The 24,289-nt window shown below is 48.1% G+C and overlaps 1 protein-coding gene across 1 annotated transcript; it reads right to left on the bottom strand.

Annotated features, from left to right (window-relative positions):
• Positions 1-2,263: 2,263 nt before the first annotated feature.
• LOC141039160 (uncharacterized) lies at positions 2,264-3,785 on the bottom strand. The gene is made up of 3 exons (XM_073506469.1): positions 3,608-3,785; positions 2,535-3,497; positions 2,264-2,298 (listed from the first exon to the last, which is right to left on the bottom strand). The coding sequence occupies exons 1-3, from the start codon at positions 3,783-3,785 to the stop codon at positions 2,264-2,266; spliced, it is 1,176 nt and encodes a 391-aa protein (XP_073362570.1).
• Between the last annotated feature and the right edge of the window lie 20,504 nt (positions 3,786-24,289).

Consider the following 24,289-nt stretch of genomic DNA (forward strand, 5'->3'; position numbering starts at 1 on the left):
CGCCTTCGTGTCGACGGGAGTGGGCGCCGGCTTGCAATTAAGCATACCGGCACGCTCAAGGAGCTCGTGGGCGTACTTCTGCTGATGCAGAAAGAAGCCGTCAGCCCGGCGGATCACCTCGATGCCGAGAAAGTAGTGTAGGGGCCCCAAGTCCTTGAGGGCGAACTCATCACGATGACGAGCAGTGAGCCGCTGAAGGAGATCGGTGGCGGACGCCGTGAGGATGATGTCGTCGACGTAGAGCAGCAGATATGCAGTGTCAGCTCCCTGATGATACACAAAGAGTGAGGCATCGGAGCGAGTAGACCGAAAGCCCAGAGACCGCAGGAAGGCTGCGATACGCGGGTACCAAGCCCGAGGCGCCTGCTTCAACCCGTACAGAGAGCGGGGGAGCAAGCACACAAAGTCGGGGTGCTCGGCGTCGACGAAACCAGTAGGCTGCTCACAGAACACCTGCTCGGCGAGATGACCGTGCAAGAAGGCGTTGGAAACGTCCAACTGATGCACAGGCCAGGCGCGCGAGACGGCCAGCTGAAGGACGGCGCGGATCGTGCCCGGTTTCACAACCGGGGCGAAGGTGTCGGTGAAGTCCACGCCCGCGCGCTGCCGAAAGCCACGAACCACCCATCGAGCCTTGTAGCGCTCAAGAGAACCGTCCGGGCGAGTCTTGTGGCGAAACACCCACTTGCCAGAGATGATGTTGGCACGGAGGGGTCGCGGAACAAGTTTCCATGTGCGGTTGCGCTGTAGGGCATCGAACTCCTCCTGCATCGCAGCCAGCCAATGGGGATCCCGAAGGGCGGCACGAGCGGAGGTAGGGATGGGTGATGGCGTCGATGTCGAGGCAGCGCACGCATACTCGTCGGAGGAGTAGCGCATGCTCGGCCGATGCACGCCGGCACGGGCACGGGTGACCGGGCCAGCGAGGGCGGCGGGTGCCGCGACAGCGGGGCCACAGCGGCGGCGGGGGCCACGGCCACGGGGGCGCCCGCGGCGGCGGGGGCTGCGGTGTCAGGGGCGGGGCCTGCGGCGTCAGGGGCCGCGACGGCGCCAGCCGAGCCAGCCGCGGAGGAGGCGACGGGCGAGGTCGAGGTCGAGCCCGTCGCAGGAGTAGCAGCGCCGGCCGGGGTGGCGGGTGGGGTGCCCGCTGGCTCGACCTCGGGCGAGGGAGCCGGGGATCCGGGGGCCCGGTCGGACTCAACCTCGGGTGAGGGAGTCGAGAACCCGGGAGGGGGCGGCAGAAGGCGCCGGGGGATGCCGCCACGTATCGCACCAGGTAGGGGGCACGGGGGCCGGAGCTGAAGGAGCCGCGGCCGGAGGAACCTGAAAAAAAGGGAACACCGTCTCGACGAAGTACACGTGCCTCGAGGTGTACACACGATGAGTGACAGGATCATAGCACCGGTAACCTTTGGTGTTGGGAGGGTAGCCAAGGAAGCTGCATGGGACGGAGCGGGGTGCAAGCTTGTGTGGCATGGTGGACGTGGTGCTAGGATAACAGAGACACCCTTATATGCGAAGACCATCATAGGACGGTGGTGTACCGAAAAGAAGGTGGTGAGGGGCATAGTTCCACCGGGGACGACACAGACGAATGTTGACTAAGAGAGAGGCAGTGGCGAGGGCATCGGGCCAGAACCGAGCGGGCACGTTTGCATGAAAGAGCAACGTGCGAACGCAGTCATTGAGAGTGCGGAGAATGCGCTCGGCGCGGCCATTCTGTTGTGAAGTGTAGGGGCAAGTCAGACGGAAGATGGTGCCGTGAGAGGCGAGAAGTGAGCGAAAAGCGACGTTGTCAAACTCTTTTCCGTTATCGGTTTGGAGTGCAAGTATGGGGCGACCGAACTGAGTGGTGACGTAGGAGTAAAAGGTGGTGAGTGTGGCTAAAGCATCGGATTTACGACGAAGAGGAAAAGTCCACACATAATGAGAATAATCATCTAAAATCACCAAATAGTATAGATAGCCCGTGTTACTCGCAACGCGAGACGTCCAAACATCACTATGAATCAACTGAAACGGAAAAGTGGAAACTGAAGTAGACGCACTAAACAGAAGACGCACGTGCTTGCCCAAACGACAAGCCTCACAAGTATGCTCGTCGAGCTTATTACATGAGAAAGAAAAACTACTAAGAGTCTAACGCAAAACGGCGGGGTTGAGGTGGCCCAAGCGAGCATGCCAAAGGTCGACGCCGGCGGAGAGAGCGACGGGTGTGGAAGTGGACGCGGCGGCGTGCATGGGATAAAGCTCGTCAGGGCTATCACATCGGTGAAGCACCATCCGGGTACGGGCATCCTTCACAGAAAAACCAACACCGTCAAATTCAACAGTAAGAGGATTCTCACGAGTAAGACGACGAACAGAGACTAAGCTAGTGACTAAGTCAGGTGAAACAAGAACGTTAGACATAGTGATAGGTGTGGAACTAGAAGGAAAACTAGTGCTACCGACATGGGTGATGGGTAAAGAGGAACCGTTGCCAACGGTGATGCGAGTGGGAGTGTGAACGGGAGTGGAGGAGGAAAGGTTACCGGGATGAGCTGTCATGTGCGCAGTAGCACCCGAGTCCATGTACCAGTCGCCTCCACCGCCATAGTTGCTCGGCGACGGCGCCGATTGTAGGGCGGCCAGGAGGGCAGGGTCCCACGGTGCAGGTGTCGGCGGTGGCAGCTGGCCTCCATAGGGCGGCGCCTGGGCGGGCGCGCTGTAGCCACCGAGGGGTGGCGGCGCGAGCGGGGCACCGTAGGGCTGGTAGGTGGTGCCGACGAACGCCTGGTGGCCCGCGGGACGGGGGCCAAGGAGACCCGGTGCAGGAGCCCGCGGGACGGGCATATGATAGGCGTGGACGACGCCCGTCCATGGGTTATACCCGGCGGCCCACGGCAGAGGCGGCTGCGGGAAGCGGGGCGCCCCCTGCACCTGGCGCCTGCTGCTGCTGCGGCTGCTGCTGGCGGCGGCCTCCGCCACCCCGCCGGTTACGCCGGCCCCCGCCACCTTGCGGCTGCTGGGGAGGCGCGGGGGGCGCGGGCGGCAGCGGGTAGTAGCCGGCGGGCGCGGGTGGACGGGGGGCGGCCGGAGGAGCAGGGCCGCCGTGGGTGGTACCGGCGGCGAGGTCGGTGTGCTGGTCAGCTTCGTCATCCGGCGCTCCTCAAGTTTGAGGTACACGATAACGCGCTGGAAAGTGGGTTGCGGCAGCAGGGTGAGGTTGGACGCCGCGTTGCCGAAGTCCTCATTAAGACCGGCGGTGAGGGTGCTCAGCATGAGGTCGTCAGAGACCTTGGCGCCGATGTCGCGAAGCTCGTCGGCGAGCATCTTGAGCCTCGTGCAGTACTCGTCGATGGTGGAGTTGTCCTGGTGACAGCCGAAGAACTCCTGCTGCAAGAAAACAAGGCGCTGAAGTTTGTTGTCGGTGAAGAGCGTGTTGATCTTGCCCCACACGGTGTAGGCGTCGTCGTCCTCGGCGACGACCGTGTGGAAGATGTCCTTCGAGCCGTCTGGTAGAACCAACGGATGATCGTGGCCTCGATGGCGGACCACTCCGGGTCGCCGCGCATGTACGCGCTGTCCACGGAACCGTCGATATGCTCAGTGAGATAGTACTCGCGTAAGACGAGGTTGAAGTAGGTCTTCCACGCGTAGTACGACGTGCTGGAGCTGTCGAGACGGATAGGGACTCGGGCCTCAATATTGAGGTCACGGATGGCGGCGGCTGAGGGCTCGGGGCCAGCGAAGGGGTTCGACGAGTGAGTCATGGAGGAGCCGGGAGAGGAGGGCCACGACATGGCGGCGACGTGCGGGTGCGGGTAAGGTTAGGGTTGGGAGAGGAGATGGCCGCAGCGGCGGGGCGCGGCTGCAGCGGGTACGGTGCGTCGGCTAGCGATGCGGCGGCGCAGGATGCAAAAAGCAGCGTAGCTAGGCGCGCGATGGGTCAACGCGTCAACGCGGCTGGCTAGTGCGATGGAAAAAGCGGCGGCGCGAGAGCTGCGTTGCAAGGCGCGCAGGGTGCAGCGGCGGGGATTCCCGCGGGCTACGGGACGCGGGCATGCAGGGGCTCTTGGCGCGGAGCGGCGGGCAGCTGCGTGGGACGCGCGGGCTGCAGCGGCCTGGGACGCGCGGGCGGAAGCGGGTGGTGGGGTGCGGCGGCGGCGGCAACGGCAACGGCGCGTGGAGGCGCGGCGGCAGGGCGGCTACCCTAGGGTTAGACCGAAAAGGATGATACCATGTGAAGAGATGATTTGCAATACAATGATGATGTTTTGATAGGATGCTGGTGCACGTATATATATTACAAGGGAAGGCCTCTACCTGAACTATACAAGACTAGAAGGTGGGCCACAACTCCAATACACGTGCAATACAAAATATATACTCAACAGAAAGAAATACAGGGCAATAGTCCATTCTCCACCAGGAGAGGTTGACAAAGTTGTACATATTTTGTGTATGAATTTTCAGTGTACCAGCATTACTAGGGGCATGAAAGTTATTGTACTTTTCCATTTCCATTTGGCAGGTTTGTCCATAACAATATCAATCCATATTTTATGAAAGAAAAGGAACTCTCAGCCAGTGTGCTCAGCATCCACAACTCCACGAGTGCTTGCTTATTATCCTCGCACATGCATGCACAAGAAAACAGCACAAACCTTGTGGGCCTTTGGGTTGATTAAATCCTTGTGAAAATGTTGTTGAGATCTCAACTGATTGCTAAGTCAAACGACCGGCGCCATTAGTCGCGCAAGATCGAGCCTAGCGATATGAAATGATAGCTTTCCGTCCAAGCAACGGCCGGGCACCACAAGGAGGTGGCCAACGGATGCACGTACGGGTGGTCGGCACAGGCCATGCAGCTAAAACCTGACATTCCCGATTAGTGCTAGCTACTCCATTACCTGCATCCACATGACCTTTACTTGTTATTATCTCTGGCCAGCACCGGCCGAGCACCGGCGACCCTATCGCGCACCACTTCGGAGCTCGCCGGCAGGCCCGCCGTCTTATCGCACACCGGGCCCGTGGATTAATTTGGTGGAACCCATGGAAAGTGCACACGACAAAGTCACCTAGCAACGACTACCAACCGATCTGATCTGATATCTTCTATCTCTTCGTGTGCACGTAGCTCTAGTGCTACACTAGCTACTTTCTTTTCTGGAAGATGCTACACTAGCTTTGTACGGGCTCTTCAAGCACACGCCTATATAAACTAGCCACCTCCTGCTCGGAATGGCATCGCATGCATTCTGGCATGCACCCAGCACATATCTATCTACTCATCACTCGCAGAGTTGCCTTGGCATTTGCGTTGAGCTAGAAGGTCACTTGCTGTAGAATATTGCAGGTAGGTTCCTGAGCTTGCACGCACATGGCCAAGGCTTGCGTACTCCGCGGTGCCGTGCTGATGGTGTGCGCGCTCCTGCTTCTCTCGTCTGCTTTCGTGGCAGCTGAGCGGGCTGGCCAACAATGGGATAATGGGAGAAAGGCCACGGTGACGGCATCGACAATGGCGACAGGGCGTTTGGTGAGGAAGGTGCTGCGGGAGGAGGTGGTCCAGGCAAACAACGACGGTGTCGTCCACATTGGCGGCTCTAAGAGGAAGAGTCCCGGTGGCCCAGACCCGCAGCATCATTAACTGAGGTCGAGGTCTCCTTGCATACAGTTTCTCTACATGGGACCTGAATCCCAAGATAGATTGATCGATCAAGTTTGTTTTCTTGTCTTGGTATAGCGAAAGAGATGGTTTTCTTTCGCAAGCATATATGTATACATGTTACATACACCATATAGTAGGAGACGCAGCACAAGTTTGTGGAACAGATCAAATATTGTGACTCGTTTTCTCGAAAGGAATACAATTTAATTTTTCGTCTGCATTTTGCCACCCCTTTGCACAAGATTCAGTTCTATGGGATTGTCTATCATAGTCGGTGTCCAAAGTTTACTTTTATCTCCCTGCGACATTCTAGTATTTGGATCAACAATTTTTCATTCCGTGGTCATGTAGTACATAATATACACCAGAACTTTCTGTTAACTGTGGAATGAGCATAGCTGAGATGGCTAGTAGTGGTGGAACCTGCTCATCCAGCACGGTTGGTTGCACCTTCCTATATTTATTTCATGCTTTCTAGTGCTACTCTTTCAGTGGTATAGCATGCCCATCAACTACAAGGCATCTGTGTCGACAGAGTTTTGGATTTCGTCCAAATTTTCTGATTTTCATCCGAAATTCGCCCTTTCCGTTCAGGACCGGTATAAATGTAAGCCGGCCAAACTCAGCCCTTTTTGAACTTGTGGCCCAGCCCATGGTGGAGCATAGGTCGTGCATTCAGTGGCGGAGCCAGGAAAAATGAGTGAGGAGGGCCAGAGTGTTGTTAATCCTTGTTAAGGAGGGCCAGCCCACTAGATTACACTAATTTAGCAGCCCAAAATCATCTGTATACATGCATATTAGGCATAACTCACTGTTCTTAGGGGGGGGCCAGGGCCCCTGCTGGTCCCCCTGTCTCCGCCATTGCGTGCATGTGCCCGGTATAAGACTGGAGCATCGCAACCCTAAAGCGTCCCTCCACTCCTCTTTCTAGCCGGCGGCGGCTGCTGGTGACGCGAGCCGAGGGAGGCGAGGCAGCGCCGCCTCCTCCCATCTTTCTCCACCGGCAGTCCGCGTCTTCATCCTCATTCTCCTACTTCCCATCCACTTCTTCCATGGAGCGCTACCACAAAAGAAGAATGCTCGGATCAGGTGGTGCTAGACTGCTAGAGAACCAGATGTAGGTGCCGGCGTTGAATGCTTTGAAAGCTTTGCATCGTGTGTTTGAGCTTGATGACAATGAAAGACCCAGCTTGCACACTGTGATTTGTATTGTTAATTCTGGAATTCGTTGATTCGGCTACAATTTTTCTTCCCTTGAATGTGATTTTGGTGTACATTTTGGTTATGTTTGTTTCATAACTTTTTGAGAAAATTTCGGTCATTTTTCATTGAAATTTTGGTCATTTTTCTTTCTAAATTTCAATTTCAGTCTGTGCTTTTCGTCCAAGTTTTTCCGAAATTTTTACGGAATACCGGATTTCGCCCTTTTCATTCTGGCCCGGTAAAAACCAAAAATGAAATCCAAAACCTTGGTGTTGACTTGTCAATCTAATCTATCGGGTCGGTATTCCAGAGCTGCTTATAGGGGTAGAATGGGCGTGTGTGTGCGCGCGCGCAACTATGTCAGCGCATGCGTTTATATATATTCTGGTTCTCAAATAAAAAATAGTTGGCTTACCTAAATGCACACTTCGAGACGAAGTAGTGAGAGAGAAGTCATGGAAGTAGCCCGTGGGTGAATCACTCATTGTTTTACTCTCTGTTAATTCCCCTCGCCTTCAACTCTTCCGCAAACATGACCATCAAAAAAAGTTGCAAAGGAGGGGCTTGGGGGTGAGTGTGGCGGCAACGGCGATGGGGCCAATGGGGATTTATGTACTCACGAAGGGGCACGCTCCAGCAGGAAACGGGCTGATTTGCTGCGTGCTAGTACAAAATGCGACGGCGACCATTAATTGGCGCTCTTCTCCGTGGAAATGCAGCTGCAACATTAGCATGGGCGAAAACAGCAACCATGTGTATGGACGCGCCATTGACCATGCTACGCATGGAAGGAAGAGGCTGGGCTGAAACTTACCTCCCGCACGAGCGAATGGGGATGGCGCACGCTCCAAACCAACGTCCCCAGCCTCCAAATATGGAGGCTTGCAAGCCAGATATGAAGTGCCCTCCATAAATATGGTAACTTCGAGTAATATGGCGACTCTGTTAGAATGTGTTTTTGGGTCAGAATCCTCATATCAGCGGCTATTATGACGATCGGCCTGATATGACGACTCTGCAAGGGTTGCTCTAATATCTCTCCATCTTACTTACAAACATTAATGTGGATAACCCATACAATAATATGTCCATAAGCAGTCAAATTTTAGCCATAGCTACATGTGAGAAAAAAATTACATACAACATCTATACAACAACAAAATTACCGTTTGTAAGTTATCACCAGAATTTATGCATGTCTAGATGGATTGTTCTAGTGGATTCTAGGAAATTACAAGCTCAATGGCCTTTTGTAGAGGGTCTATTTGTCGACTACACTATAGAGAACTGCTGGCAAAACAAGAAAAGGACACCGCCTTACTTTTATCGCTTATTAGGAGTGACACAATCGACGACCAAAGAAAGGTAATACTACCAAATTGTCAGCAGAGCTCACGGAGAATTGTCCGCCACGAGCCACTTTCCTCTGCCTATCAGCGTGCACCGCTAGGACCAGAAACCGCATGTGTGCTGATATCGCGGTGGCCATTAGCCAAGTGGACAGCGTTTGGTTGGACTTGGATTTCTGTTACAACTATCTGTCCAACTGAACTTCTGAGTAGGCAGCCAAGTGGATATTAAGTCACTGACGTGACTTACTTGAAAGAGACACAGTAGCTAGCCAATTTGATAGCAGCTAATTGGCCTAAGAGGCGCCCATGTTTGCTTTGTCGGCAAAAAGAGAAGTGTGATGGTCAGATGGATATGTACTAAGCGATAAAAGTAAGGCGGTGTCCTTAGGTTAGTGGAAGAAAAAATACAGGGCAATAGTCTATTCTCCACCAGGATTTTGTGTATGAGTTTCCAGTGTACCAGCATTACTACCGACATAAAAGTATTTGTTCTTTTCCATTTGCATTTCGCAGGTCTGTCTATAGCAATATCAATCCATATGATATGAAAGAAAAGGAAACCCGTCCAGCCTGTCTGCTCAGCATCCACAACTCCACGAGTGATTGCTTAATTATTATCCTCGCACATGCATGCATGTCCACCAGAACATATCCAGTGATACACACGCACATTTTTTTAGGAGCGGCTATAGGTCAATCAACTGAATTCCACGATGTGGTCAGTCGATTCCTACAAAGAAGAAATGGAAAACTGACTGACTCAAAATTAGGGCCAGTCGATCAGCCCAACACAGAAACATATCATTCAGCGTTGTTTTTCTGTTTCTTCTGCCTTCTGTGCCGTCCAAAGCTAAACGGGCTAGAACCCGCCAAGGAAGAAAACCCACCCACTCAAAAGGAAATCCAGCCTGTGTGCTCAGCATCCACAACTCCACGAATGCTTGCTTATTATCCTCGCACATGCATGCACAAGAAAACAGCACAAACCTTGTGGGCGCTTGGGTTGATTAAATCCTTGTGAAAATGTTGTTGAGATCTCAACTGATTGCTAAGTCAACGACCGGTGCCATTAGTCGCACAAGATCGAGCCTAGCGATATGAAATGATAGCTTTCCGTCGAAGCAAGGACCGGCGCACCACAAGGAGCTAGCTACCAGATGCACGTACGGGTGGTCGGCACAGGCCATGCAGCCAAAACCTGACATTTCCGGTCACTGCTAGCTACTCCATTACCTGCATCCACATGACCTTTACTTGTTAATCTCTGGTCAGCACCGGCCGAGCTCCGGCGACCCTATCGCGCACCACTTCGGACGGAGCTCGGCCGCCGGCCGTCTTCTCGCACATCGGGCCGGTGAATTAATTTGGTGGAACCCGTGGAAAGTGCACGGAACAACTCGGAAACGACTAGCTACCAACCGATTTGATATGCTTTATCTCGCGCCCCTGCACGTCGCTCTAGTGCTACACTAGCTACTTACTTTTCTGGAAGGTGCTACACTAGTTTCGTACGGGCTCTTCAAGGACACGCCTATATAAACCAGCCACCTCCTGTGCGGAATGGCATTGCATGCATTCTGGCATTCATCCAGCACATATCTATCTGCTCATCACTCGCAGAGTTGCCCTGGCATTTCCGTTGAGCAGATACTTGCTCCAGGCACCAGGTACAGGTTTCTAAACTTTGCATGGCCATGGCCATGGCCAAGGCTTGCGTCGTCTGCCGTGTGGTGCTGGTGGTGTGTGCGCTCCTGCTTCTCTCGTCCACCTTCGTGGTGGCTGAGGCAACTTTTGGACAATTGGATCATGGGAGAAAGGCCACGGTGGCGGCAACAGCAATGGCGACAAGGCGTTTTGTGAGGAAGCTTCTGCGGGAGGAGGTGGTCCAGGCGGACGACGACGGTGTCGTTGACATTGGCGGCTCCAAGAGGAAGAGCCCTGGTGGCCCAGACCCGCAGCATCATTAACGGTGTCGTTGACATTGGCGGCTCTAAGAGGAATAGCCCTTGTGGCCCAGACCCGCAGCATCATTAACTGAGGTCGGGGTCTCCTTGCATGCAGTTTCTCTACAACGGCATCATATACATGGGACCTAAATCCCAAGATAGATTGATCGATCAAGTTTGCATTATTGTCTTGATATAGCGAAAGAGATGGTTTTGTTTCGCAAGCATATATGTATACATGTTACATACACCATATAGTAGGAGAAGCAGCACAAGTTCGTGGAACAGATCAAATGTCGTGACTCGTTTTGTCAAAAGGAATAAAATTTAATTTTCCAATCGCGCTTTTCCACCCTTTTGCGCAAGTTCCAGTTTTTTCTTTTTGACTGGTACACACGTTTCAGTTATGTGGGATTGTCTACTACACTAGTCGGTGTCCAAATGTTACTTAAGTCTCCCCGTCACATTCTAGTATTTGGATAAAAACCTTTTCATTCCTTTTTTTGCAGGGAAAAAAACTTTTCATTCCGTGGTCAACTTGAGCATTCAATATATACTGTGGATGCATTTTACTCAATCCGATGACAAATTTTCGCACACAAACTTCAGGACGTAACGTTGTAATCCTTACACACTGATTGTTTAATTTTGACCGCACGACCCACACTGATTGTTCTTACAAACTGCTGCTAGTTTTATCTACATTATTTATGGCCTTTTTCAAAGGGGATACAGACTAGTATTTGTCAACTAACCTAACTGATCCGGAAACCTTATGTAAGACCTACACTACTGAAAAACAGTACTACTTTCTGCCAACGCAGCAAAGAAGGGTGTACGCAGCACCAAAATTGCCGACAAAAGATGAAACCGGCGTGGCCCTATTTTATCCACACATAGACGAGATGATGGACGACCAAAAAAAGGTAATACTCCCTCCATCCCGAATTATTTGCCGCAGAAATGGATGAGGGAGCACTATAAGATTGTCAGTATGTTAATTAAATCCGCCTAAACGTGCACCGCCGCCACCAGAAACCGTAGGCTGTGTGAAAAGCACTAGTACATGCTTGTATGCTGATATCCTTGTGGCCATTAACCAAGTGGACAGTTTGGTTCGAGTTGGGCTTATCAGCTGTCTGTCCAACTGATTTGGTCAGCAAAACTGGCCAAGTGCACATCAAGCTCCAAGCCCCTGACGCGATTCAAAAGTGGCATGTGTGCTGGTTCATGCATGCCATTCTTAATTAAAAAAAGCGGGATGAGCTCACCAATTAGCTAATTGATCTAGGTAAGAGGTAGTCTTGTTTGCTCTGTCGACAAAATGAAAAGGGTGACGGTTTGATGGATAACTCTAGAAAGTTTAGACTGTCCTTTCCGAAGAAAACATGTGTTGGTTTATTACTCAATTTTTGAATAAGCAGGTTAAGCCAGTTAGCGACCCTGGTGGCGCGGTAAGTTTGCCCCTGGCCCGCCCTGCCTCCCAGCGCCTTCTCGCCTTCTCGGAGCGAAAATAGTTTAACCTCCTCATGGCCGCGGAGTATATTTAGGATTCGAGAGGTGCGAGGAGGATAACCAAATTTATCCTCCTCTAAAGCTTTATTGGGGGTCGGTTACACATTTCCTAAAGACACTCAATCCTGCTCGGAATGGCATCACATGTATTCTGGCATACTCTCGGTATATCGAGCGCCCATCTACTGATCACTCATAGAATTTCCGTGCCATTATTTGAGTTGAGCAGATCACTTGTTGTAGATTTGGGTTCCTAAATTTGCATATGCATGGCCAAGGCTTGTGTATCCCGTGGTGTGCTGCTGGTTGTGTGCGCGCTGCTGCTTCTCTCGCCTGCTTTGGTGGTGGCTGAGCCGACTGGCCGGAAACGGGATCATGGGAGAGAGCCCATGGTAGCGGCAACGAGAATGGCTGTGGCAGTCCGTCGGGAAGGTGTTGCGGGAGGAGATGGTCCGGACGGATAGCGACGGCAATGTGGACATTGGTAGCTCTAAGAGAAACAGCCCTGGTGGCCCAGATCCACAGCATCATTGACCGATGTCGAGGTCTGGTTGCATGCTGTTTCTATACAACAATATGTTTGCCCGACATCATGTACAGGGTACCTGAATCTCAAGATCGATCGATGGATCAAGTTTGTCTTCTTGTCTTGATGTAGCCGAAGAGATGGTTTTGTTTGCCATGCATATGTATACATGTTACATACATCATCATCGATATATCACAAGTTTGTAGATCAAAATGTTTTGACCAATTCTTTCAATGATTTTATTTAATTTTCATCCACTTATTGCCACCCCTTTCCATAAGCTTCAGTTCAATCATAGTCAGTGCCCAAAATTTATTTTAGTCTCCCTGCCACATTATAGTATTTGGGTTAACAATTTTGCATTCCATGGTCAACTTGTACATAATTTATACACCAGAACTTTTAGTTAACTATGGATAACGAGCATAGCTTAGATGGATAGTAATGCTGGAACCTGCTCATTCGGCACGGTTGGTCGCATTTTCCTGAATTTATTTTAGGCTTTCTGGTGCTACTTTTTTAGCGGTATGGCCTGCTCGTCAACTACGAGGTGGCTGTAGCGACTTAGTCAATCTCAATATCTATCGGCTCGATATTCCAGAGATGCTTGGGGTAAAATGAGTGTTTGTGCATGTATGTGAGCATTTGCGTCAATACTCCGCTTCTCAAGAAAAACTTTTAGTTGACTTAGCTAAATGCACACTTCCAGACCAAGTAGTGAGATAGAAGTCATGGAAGTAGCCCATGGGCAAACCACTCATCGTTTTACTCTACTAGATGACTAGTTGCGCCAATGGCGCAAAGGGCGGGAGGGGGCCAAGTATTGTGAGAATATTTAGACACCCAAGTCGAAAACCAAATGTGGCCAACACTCCCGCATCCTCTGCTTGGAAGCCGCCTTTTCTCACCGGATCTAACATAGATACACTATTCTTCAAGAGAAAATTTCAGAGAAAATATAAAGCATGGAAGGCTTTAAGTTGTACTATTGAGACCATACCACCATATCATCATTTAGTTTCTTTGGAAATCTAAAGGTCTAAGAGGATGGTATATGTGAGAAGCTGTGAATCCACAACAAAAAACTAAACTAACTTCCAAACAAACATTTCAAGTTTGGAAGCCACAAAGAAGCAGCCCAGATCTCTCGTTGTAGTGCAAGTACATGTCCTTAATCCTGCATCCACAGCCCATAATTTTTCAACACCTAAATCCACGAAATCCAACCGAAGGAAATCCTGCCAGAAACATGCACCGTGGCTTACGTCTCCGAGAAGGACTTCTTGGCATTCTTGTGCAGGTTGGACACAGCAATCCTCGCTGCGAGCTGCAGAAGAACCACACGGGCGTCTTCCTTCACCTTGCCCTTGGGGAGGAGGGGGGCAACACTTGCAGCGCCGCGACAAGGCTTTGCGAACGCCGCCGGCGAGAGCGCGCAGCAGAGGGCGTCGAGAGTGGCAGCGGCCTCCGCCTCGGCGCGGGCGTAGTGGCGGCGCGACTCGAGGCAGCACACGAAGCAGTCGCGCTAGAGCAGCACGCTATGCACAGATGTGTAGGCAAGTAACAAAGATTGGTCAAAGCGAAACAAATTATCCAAAAAAAAGAAAGGTTTTATATATTTTCAACCTACCCAGCCATAAAATCAGAGGCTTCTTGATTAACAAAATAAACACACAATTAAGCGGGCATAGGATGTGTACAATCATGTACTGACAAAGATCAGAGGGGTTAGATTATGTTCAAATGAGATAAATCATCAAGGTTCCAATGATAGAAAACGTTGGGCCCGATGCAATGATTAATGTTATAGCACACAGGCAAGCTAGACATCTTTTCTGTCCCTCTATCCCTGCTATTTGAAAACAAGGATCTCCACTGATAGAAAGATGCCAAGGAGAACCAGAATAAGGACAATAAGCAAAGTGAACATTTGAAAAATAAGAACAGAGCATCTTCAAGACTACCTATGTACTCATTCAGAAAATCAGAAGCACCTCAACTAACAATTGAAAAAGGTGCCTGAAATACAATCCCATACATTCTACATGAAGCTATAGGCATAAATAACAACCAAGGCAAAATCAAAAGAACTAAAAATATGTGCAATACATAATACTTTTAGGAGATCAGGTGTACAGTCCCATACAAATATGAGGCATGTGTCATACAATCTCTAGATTCAAAAGAGTTGCATCATACCTATATGTACACAGTTCCTAATGCATTCACATATTTTTCTTACAACCCATACGATAATCCAAGCAAGGTTTTTCTTTCTTGACCTTTATCACGAGACAAAATGCAGTATAGTATACCCAAGGAATAAAGTAAAAAGTAACAAAATAATGTCTAGTACTAACACCACGAGCTTAGAGCATTATGTGTGTTGTTGTACAAATGAAACAACCTTGTAACATTGGTACAGTCGCGCTGCCTACACACCACAAGATAATCCTTGTTAATAAATCCCCCATTGCAAGAAACAAAAGATGGTTCATATAAGCAAGCACAACATTAATTTAAGTCAACTATGTGTTCGCATGCTAGTTTCTTATATAGAAAGGTGAGGTACTTGAGGTTTGCGTCAGGGATGAAAGCTTAATTAGTACATTAATAATAATGGCATTCTCGCAATTATCATTTGCGTTAATTCACAAAAAAAGAAGAAGAAAACTATGCATTTGTGTTGCTACAGCCTAGCTACCTCCTACCGGTAGATAAACATGGAGAAAATGATCTTTGAGTGGAGATGGTAACACGTTGCATGTGCAGTTAACACGTTACCACAAACCATTTTAAACCAGAGAAGATCTGAGTTGTACCAACACATAGAAGAAGGATACGGAACAAGATGGAGACTCCAAGACCTGCGTCAAGAGCATCGGAAGGTGAAGAAGCCAAAGTAATAGGCAGCGACACCAGCCATTTGTTGGCAGCATGAACTGTAAGTGCGTAGCAGATCCCCATCGCTGTTAGAGGCAACATGCAAGCATTAATTAAGAAACAGATAATGGACTGTAACAAGTATATAGCACATTTGTTGATTAAATTGAAAATGTTGTTATTAATTGTTCTGACCTAGATGCTATTGGCGAGTATAATTAGTAAAGGTACTGTAGGTTTGATCCTGAATTGAAGCTAATACATTTGTGAACAAAAATTAAGTATTCAGGCGATTCAGCAGGAACATAGGTACCTTCTAATTAAACAAAATGCTACTCAGAAACTATCACTACTAGGGAAAACCTTATACACAGAAATTTAGCAGTAGCGCGTGTTAAAAAAGCACGCTGATGCTATGTAGCAGTAGCGCGCTGATGTAAACAGCGCTACATATACAGTTGTAGCAGTAGCGCGCCTAAATATAAAAGCACTACTACTAAAATTCCCCCGGCTTAGCCGATAGGCTACACGTAGTAGTAGCGATCTACGTCGAACCGCGCTGCCGCTACTTGCTTTGTAGCAGCGCGTTTACGCTGAAAGGCGCTACTGCTAAAGGAAATTAAATTAAATGGAAAGCAAATAGAAAAGTAAATGAAAATGAAAGAAATAGAAAAAGGTGAAAGGAAAAAATAAACTGTAAAGAAAAATAAATGAAAAAGGGGAAAAAAGAGAATGGAATAGCAGCAGCGCGTATCGAGGAACGCGTTGTAGCTAGCTTATCAGTAGCGCACTTCCTAGAACACGCTACTGCTACTTCTGACTTAACCGCGCGATTCGTTCTTCCCCACGACCACTTCCCCCAAATCCAACTCCTTCGCGCTGTCGCCGCCGCCATCACCCGTCGGCTGCCACGCGCTCTCCCATCGCTCTCCGCACACCCTCGACGCCGCCCCCGACCCCAGATTCGACGCCGCCCCCGACCCCGACCTCAACGCCGCCCCCGACCTCAACGCCGCCCCCGACCCCGACCTCGACGCCGCCCTCCGCCGCGCGCCCGAGCCCCGACCCCGACCTCGACGCCGCTTGCCCCTCCCTCGCCGCAGGCACCCGAGGTGAGCACGCCTGCTCCTCCCCCTCCCCTACCTCTGCCTAGGGTTCTTCAAATTTTAGTTGCATCAAATTAGTTAGGGTTCATCTATGGGTGGAAACGAATCAGATGCGGATGTTATCGGATACGGATGCGGCTCGGATGTTTTCTTAGATGATGAATAAACACTATTGTAATGCATAATAAAACGAGTAAAATTTGACCACTTATTTCAGTTTTAAGTTGGATAATTGGAATATCCGCTACCACTTTCCACCCCTAGGTTCATCAAATTAGATGGTAATTAGGGCAGTAGTTCCTAGGTACTAATTAGTTAGTAAGAACTAGGTACTAATTAGGTACTAGTTTATTTTTATTTATAATAAGTTTATTTTTAGTAAAAACTAGTTGAATTAATAGAACTAGTTGAACATGTCACATTTGTTGTTATTTTTTTAGTTAAAGCAATTATTCTCGCATCGACGTCGATGATGCCTATCCCGCATCCCCATCGTCGTCGACTCGGCGGAGGACACCTGCTTGACCAGATGGGCCATGTCCGGGACTGGGCTCCGCCAGGCTGGTACTGGGAGGCGCTACCTACGGGGGGGGGGGGGGGGGGGGGGGCTTGGTGAGGAGTCAGCCCGTCGTTGACCCGAACCTTCTTTGGTGGCGGTCGCGTGGGCCAGTGACGGTCCAGAGGCTCGAGGACCCCGCGGAGGTGGTACGTCACCGTGTCAGTGAGGAGGGCGCGCATGTCCGTCACTACTTGTTTGCGTTGGAGCACGGGTTCTCCAATTCCTGGCAGGTTCTCCAGGGATCTCACTGGACCTATGATCCTGTGATGGTTCCTTCTCTTTGGGTGTCCACGGCCCGCGCCGATACCCGTCGTGTGCTAGGGTTTTAGTTGTATTAGTGGTGTTATATGTATGATACTATTCGGGATGTATTAGTGATAATATTCGATGATGTACGGATGCATGAGATGATTTACTTTTGCTTATTGAATGCATGCTAAATTGAATACTTACTTATTTTACGATTTGGTTTTACTTATTGAATGCTCATGTCAATATGAGTCCTATAAGGTATTTTGAAATGTATATCTTGTGTTGCTCAAATAGGATATGTGCTTACCCAAGTGGCCGGTCATGTTTGCAGGTTACACCTCCGAGTGGCCTATGTTTTGCCAGAGTGTTGATTCATTTCCGTTCCGGCAAATTTCAGGCGCTCGATATGTCCTATTTTAGCAAAGGTCATGCCGGATTTTTCCGTGAATTTTGGCATGACTTGTGCCAAAATATGTAGGAAATATCGAGTGCCCCGGATTTGTGTGTTGAGTATCCTGGTAGTTGCCTTCGATCGATTTTCAATTAATGTTTCAACTATGAACATAGGAAATGTCTGACGACGAAAAGGATTTCGGTATTTGCGAATACTGCGAAGACGAGCGCGACCTGTGCGACAGAATCTTTCTAGATGATGATAGGCGCTTCAACATCAAGCTGGACGAGAACTTAGAAGTGGATATAGTAAGTCACAACGACAAGTCGTTTTTCGTAATTAAGCATGACATCTGCTTCATTTGCTTCAACTTATAATTTAAATATTTTACTATTCTACTAGCGTATCCCCTATCATGCAAGAGTTTTTGTCTTGGATAAGATAGGTTTCAGTCCTATGAAAACTACTATGGAGGTAAAGAGAGTTTACTTGAAGACCGAGCATGGTTATACTTTCCACGCAAAATTATACAACGCAGACACCTACACATATTTTGGATGCAAAACTTGGCAAGCACTATGCAAGGCTTATGCATTTGAGCCTGATATGTTTATCACCTTTGATATTCGTCCCGAAGATGATATTGAAGGTAATAGAGACATCTGGGTCGATGTGCAGACGCCTCCAGTTATATCATTATTTGAGTTTCTTAACCATATTTATGTCTTCGATATTGTTTATTCAAAAATAGTTGACGACTAATTTCTATTGACAGCTTATTTCCATTCAAGCAAACATGTCTGGCGCTTGGTAGACATGACCGTCCACTATCCCGCGGCTGAACAAAACGGTGAGGAGATAGGTCATTATGTTTCATGGCTTGAGGATCTTCATACTGTCAAGACAAATTATTTTCCTGGACTTAAAAATCTTAGTACTCAAAACGTGCGACCAATAGTGTTCGTACTGAACTATGGTAACATCTATTTAGGAAAGATGGTAAGATTTTTACTATTTGTCCTCAGTACATCTTTTGCATACATTATTTTTTAAGCTAAACTTCATTGCTAAGTATGTTACTATACGATGTTCTTCAACAGGGACTCCCGATGAATGTTGTGCCTCATTGGATCGAGACTAAAGGTCCCATGAGAATTATTAGCTTACGGCCAAGATATCCTACAATGCACTTTAGTGCATTAAGGATTTCTAATAGCAAGGAATGCTTAATAGTGAAAGACTGGAGCAAAATTATGAACGATCGCAGAGAAGTACTAGGGGGCAGCAATCAGAAGCGCAACCCAAGATTAGGAGATAGGTTCATCTGCATGCTCCAACTTGATGAAGCAGGAGTGCTACACATGTTTTATGTTATTTTACCTGAGAGAGAGAGCAGCAGGAGTGATTAGCTAGCTAGAAATGAGTTATGATGATTAAATAGCTAGTGTTGGTGGTAATGATTATGATGAATATTATTAGCTAGTGTTGGTGGTGATTAGATAGCTACTACAGCTAGTGTTGGTGGTGATTAGTTAGCTAGAATGAGTTTGAAGATGATGATGTGTGCTACACTATGACTATGATGATTAAATAGCTACAGTTGGTGGTAATGACTATGATGATGATTAAATAGCTTGTGTTGGCGGATTAGATTCAAGTGGAGGCAACATGTGGTGTACATCGATAGTACTACTAGTCCAAACTAGATCAAGTTTGGATTAGTAGTATACTTTTGACATGCACCACATGTTGCCTCCACTTGAACCTAATCCACCTTCATTTGGCATATGGACATATTGATATAACAACCTCATAATTGGTATTGCACCAAAATTTGTATAACGGCGTATAAATACACTAAAAATTTAAAAAATGAGAAAAAAAATACTAGTAGCGATGGAGAGTAAACACGCTACTACTAGCTATATTAGCAGTATCGCGGGAGTGGACAAACGCTGCGGCTATATGTATTAGCAGTATCGCGTGTCGAACGCGCTACTGCTAAGGAATAGCCGTAGCGCCTTACTAGTAGCGCGGTGTCCCGCGCTACTAGTGGGCATTAAACCCGCGCTACTACTAGGGTTTTCCCTAGTAGTGTATATTTATGTGGAAATTGCATTAGAACTGCATTTAACTTAAAAAAGTCAGTGATGATGGAATACTACCTTCTGTATGTTTTCCTACCAAAGCAACCAAAAATATTTTGAGAAAAGATGGCAGTGCTAGAAAATGCAAAATTGAAATTTGGAACAGAAGAAGAGATAAACAAACCTTCCATAAATCCCCTTTCAACAACAAAGAACTCTACGAATCTGTAGTGTCACAATCAAATTTTTAGTCAGTCATGTGAATCTGTACATTAAATAACCAATTTCTAATAGCACCCCACATTTTTCTGAATGGCTCCTGTGATTTTTTTAGAGTGCATACCAATAGATTAGCTTAACTAAATTATCTCACAATTCCATTAGAGAGTACACCAGCAGCAAGAAAGCATCATGGTTTAGCTTATGCAACTACCAAACTCTGTTTGTTGAAACACAAGAAAAACTCGACTTAACTACATTATCTCACAAAATCGTTAGATACTACAGCTGCAACAAGAAAGCACCATGGATTAGGTTATGCAACTACCAAGATGTGATCCCATGGGAGAAAAAGAGAGCAAGTTGTTCATATTAGCATCATGGTTCAGCTTACACAATTACCAAAATGTCAGCTTAAGCAATTGTGTTATAGTTTCTAGAAAAAGGATATGATTCAGAATCAGCCTACCACAAGGCCAGAGAAATTAATCGTCGTCTGCGTTGGCTTCATCGATTGCACCGTTTTGCTCCTACAACACTGCCTCTTTATCCAGTTTCATCCATTTTGCTCCGGGCTGCATTTTTGCTTCTAAAGATTGCAGAAAGGGTGAAATGCAATTTAATAAAGCTGAATGTTCTTTTTAACATGATTGCGTCTAAACACAATAGCTATTCGCTAAAGGAAAAGGAATCCCATATTCATGCAATCCCTTGTTCAAAAGGATATAAAGAGCCAATGAACTTCCATTGTGGTTAACAACTTCTATTTATTTATGGTCCCACATTGTAACCAACAACCTAAAGCACTGAGCCACTGCACCTTTCATTTGCATTTTCACATAAAATTATTTATCTATCCAACATCTAAACTCAAAGAACATATGCTTGACTGACACAACTGAGCAATAACAGCAGACTGTAACAGAATGGAGGAGACAAGTAGACAACCACACGGACCTTCAAATGCTTGATCAGGGGCTCTAAAAACCCTAGGAACTCAATCCCATCGAGCACCTTGAAGACGTATTCAACATTGATCTTATGTATCTTTCTGTCCCTGCAAACATGTCGTAGGTCTTCCCTGCAAATAAGATCACACTCATGTTACGATCATCATCCCATAAACATCACATAACGGGGAGAAGCCTAATATTATGATCTTGGACGTCTTCCCCTCGACCAAAGAACAGAGCAATTAGCGAAAGACCTCAACGATGCAGATCCTAAACCAGCAGGGCTAACTAATGCGAATAAATTAACTACCGCTATTTTCTGCCCCGAAGAAGCCCCAAATATTTCACACAAGCATCAAATTCGCCAACCAGATTACCAAAAAAACGGCATCAAATCAATAAGGATTACTCCCAAAAACATAGCAAAAACGGGGATGAGGAAGAACAAGGAGATGCAAGGCAGGAGGCATGTCCGTGGCGGAGAAGTAGTGGATGAAGATGCGGACGCTCTCGGCGAAGGTGGCCATGGGGTCGTTGTCCATGACACCTCCGCCTTCCCGCTTTGCCGGCGCCGGCCATGACGACCCGGACGAGCTTGTCCTTGACCAATCCCCGATGACCTAGGGTATCTGATCCGCCTCCACTTCTGCCAACGCCGGCGGCGGCGAAGGCTTGGCCTTGGACCCCGCCCCCTTGGCTGCCGGCTACGTCTCCTTGGTCTCCCCCACCATAGATCCTTGGCTGCTTCTTTTCTGGTCTCCCTCGTGCCACGTCCTCTTCCTTTTTTCTTCCAGCGGCGGCGCAGTCCCCCCGTCGCTTCTTGGTGGTGAGGGCTCACGATTGGGGAGGAGAAGAGGAGCCCATGGCTTCTTGGGTGGTGAGGGCTCACGGATTGGGGACGAGAAGAGGAGGCGGCGGATTGGGGAGGAGGAGAGGAGGCGGGGATTGGGAGAAGAGGATGCATGGGATTGGGGATGAGAGGAGGCTGTCGATAGGCTAGGGGTTTCACCGTATTTGACTGGACGCGAAATTACTAAAATGCCCTCGGCAGGGCAAGAAATTTACAGGCAGTGGCAGCAGCACTATTCATAGCGATTTAGGGGCGACGTGGCTGGCTTCGTCCTGCCTAACACTTCTTCGTCCTGTGATTTTTTTAGAGTGCATACCAATAGATTAGCTTAACTAAATTATCTCACAATTCCATTAGAGAGTACACCAGCAGCAAGAAAGCATCATGGTTTAGCTTATGCAACTACCAAACTCTGTTTGTTGAAACAGAAGAAAAACTCGCGGCTTAACTACATTATCTCACAAAATCGTTAGATACTACAGCTGCAACAAGAAAGCATCATGGTTTAGGTTATGCAACTACCAAGATGTGATCCCATGGGAGAAAAAGAGAGCAAGTTGTTCAGATTAGCATCATGGTTCAGCTTACACAATTACCAAAATGTCAGCTTAAGCAATTGTGTTACAGTTTCTAAAAAAAGGATATGATTCAGAATCAGCCTACCACAAGGCTAGAGAAATTAATCGTCGTCTGTGTTGGCTTCATCGGTTGCACCGTTTTGCTCCTACAACACTGCCTCTTTATCCAGTTTCATCCATTTTGCTCCGGGCTATACTTTTGCTTCTAAAGATTGCAGAAAGGGTCAAATGCAATTGAATAAAGCTGAATGTTGTTTTTAACATGATTGCTTCTAAAAACAATAGTTATTCGCTACAGGAAAGGAAACCCATATTCATGCAATCCCTTGTTCAAAAGGATATAAAGAGCCAATGAACTTCCATTGTGGTTAACAACTTCTATTTATTTATGGTCCCACATTGTAACCAACAACCTAAAGCACTGAGCCACTGCACCTTTCATTTGCATTTTCACATAGAGTATCCAACATCTAAACTCAAAGAACATATGCTTGATTGCGTCTCCTTGGTCTCCCCCGCCATAGATCCTTGGCTGCTTCTTTTCTAGTCTCCCTTGTGCCACCTCCTCTTCCTTTTTTCTTCCAGCGGCAGCGTAGTCCCCCCGTGGCTTCTTGGTGATGAGGGCTCACGATTGGGGAGGAGAAGAGGAGCCCACGGCTTCTTGGTGGTGAGAGCTCACGGATTGGGGAGGAGAAGAGGAGGCGGCGGATTGGGGAGGAGGAGAGGAGGCGGGGATTGGGAGAAGAGGAGGCATGGGATTGGGGATGAGAGTAGGCTGTCGATAGGCTAGGGTTTTCACCGTGTTTGTCTGGACGCGAAATTACTAAAATGTCCTCGGCGGGGCACGAAATTCACAGGCGGTGGCAGCAACACTATTCATAGCGATTTAGGGGCGACGTGGCTGGCTTCGTCCTGCCTAGCACTTCTTGAGGCTTTATATGTTCAATCTCAGTTCCCCTCGCCTTCAACTCTTCTCCTGGCATCACCATAAAAAAAAGATGTGAAAGTGGGGCCTGGGGGTGAGTGTGGCGGCGACGATATACACACACGAAGGGGCGCACTCCAGTGGGAGACAGGGTCTGATTTGCCTCGTGTCGTTGGAAATGGGTGTTGATTTGTCGTGTGCCGGTGCAAAACATGGTGGCGGCCATTAATTGGCGCTCTTCCTACTCGAAATGCGGTTGCATTATTAGCAGGGCAAAAACGGTAACCGTACGTATGGTCGGACCATTGACCAGGCTACGCGTGGAAGGAGAGGCCGGGTTAAAACTTCCCTCCCACACGAGCGATTGGCAGAAGGCGCGCTCCAAGCCAACATCCCTAGCCTCCAAATACAATGGCTCGTGAGCTAGATATGAAGCGCCTCCATAAATTATGGCGGTCATTGGCGAAGTGTGTATTTAGGCCAGAATCATTGTATCGGCGGTTATTATGCTGATTGGCCTGATATGGAGACTCTCCTAGAGTTGCTCTAATATCTCTCCATCTTACTTACAAACATTAATGTGGATGACCCATACTATAGTCTATCTATAAAAAACCGAATTTTAGCCATAGCTACATGTGAGAGAAATTTGCATACAAGATCTGCACAACAACAAATTACCGTTTGTAAGTTGTCACCAGAATTTATGAAGATCGATTTCGAAAAATCTAGATGGATTGTTCTAGTGGATTTAAGGAAATTACAAGCTCAATGTGGCCTTTTGTACAGGAGGGAGTATTTGGTATTTGTCGACTACACTATAGAGAACAGCTGGCAAAACTAGGAAAGGACACCACCTTACTTATATCGCTCAAGAGTCACGATCGAAGACCAAAAGAAAGGTGATATACTACAAAATTGTCAGCAGAGATCATACATAATTGTCCGCCACGAGCCAATTTCTTTCTCCTATCAGCGTGCGTCGTTAGGACCAGAAACCGTATGCATGCTGATATCTCGGTGGCCATTAGCCAAGTGGACAGTTTGGTTGGACATGGATTTAGGTTACAACTGCCTGTCCAACTGAACTTGTGAGTAAGTGGCCAAGTGGACTTTAAGCCTATGATGTGACTTACTTAAGAGAGAGAGAGAGAGAGAGAGAGAGAGAGAGAGAGAGAGAGAGAGAGAGAGAGAGAGAGAGAGAGGAGCAAGCCAATTAGATAGCAGCTAATTGGCCTAAGAGTCGGCCATGTTTGCTTTGTCGGCAAAAAGAGAAGTGTGA

This window comes from Aegilops tauschii, chromosome 1, assembly GCF_002575655.3.
Source record: "Aegilops tauschii subsp. strangulata cultivar AL8/78 chromosome 1, Aet v6.0, whole genome shotgun sequence".
In the NCBI taxonomy this organism is placed as follows: Eukaryota; Viridiplantae; Streptophyta; class Magnoliopsida; order Poales; family Poaceae; genus Aegilops; species Aegilops tauschii.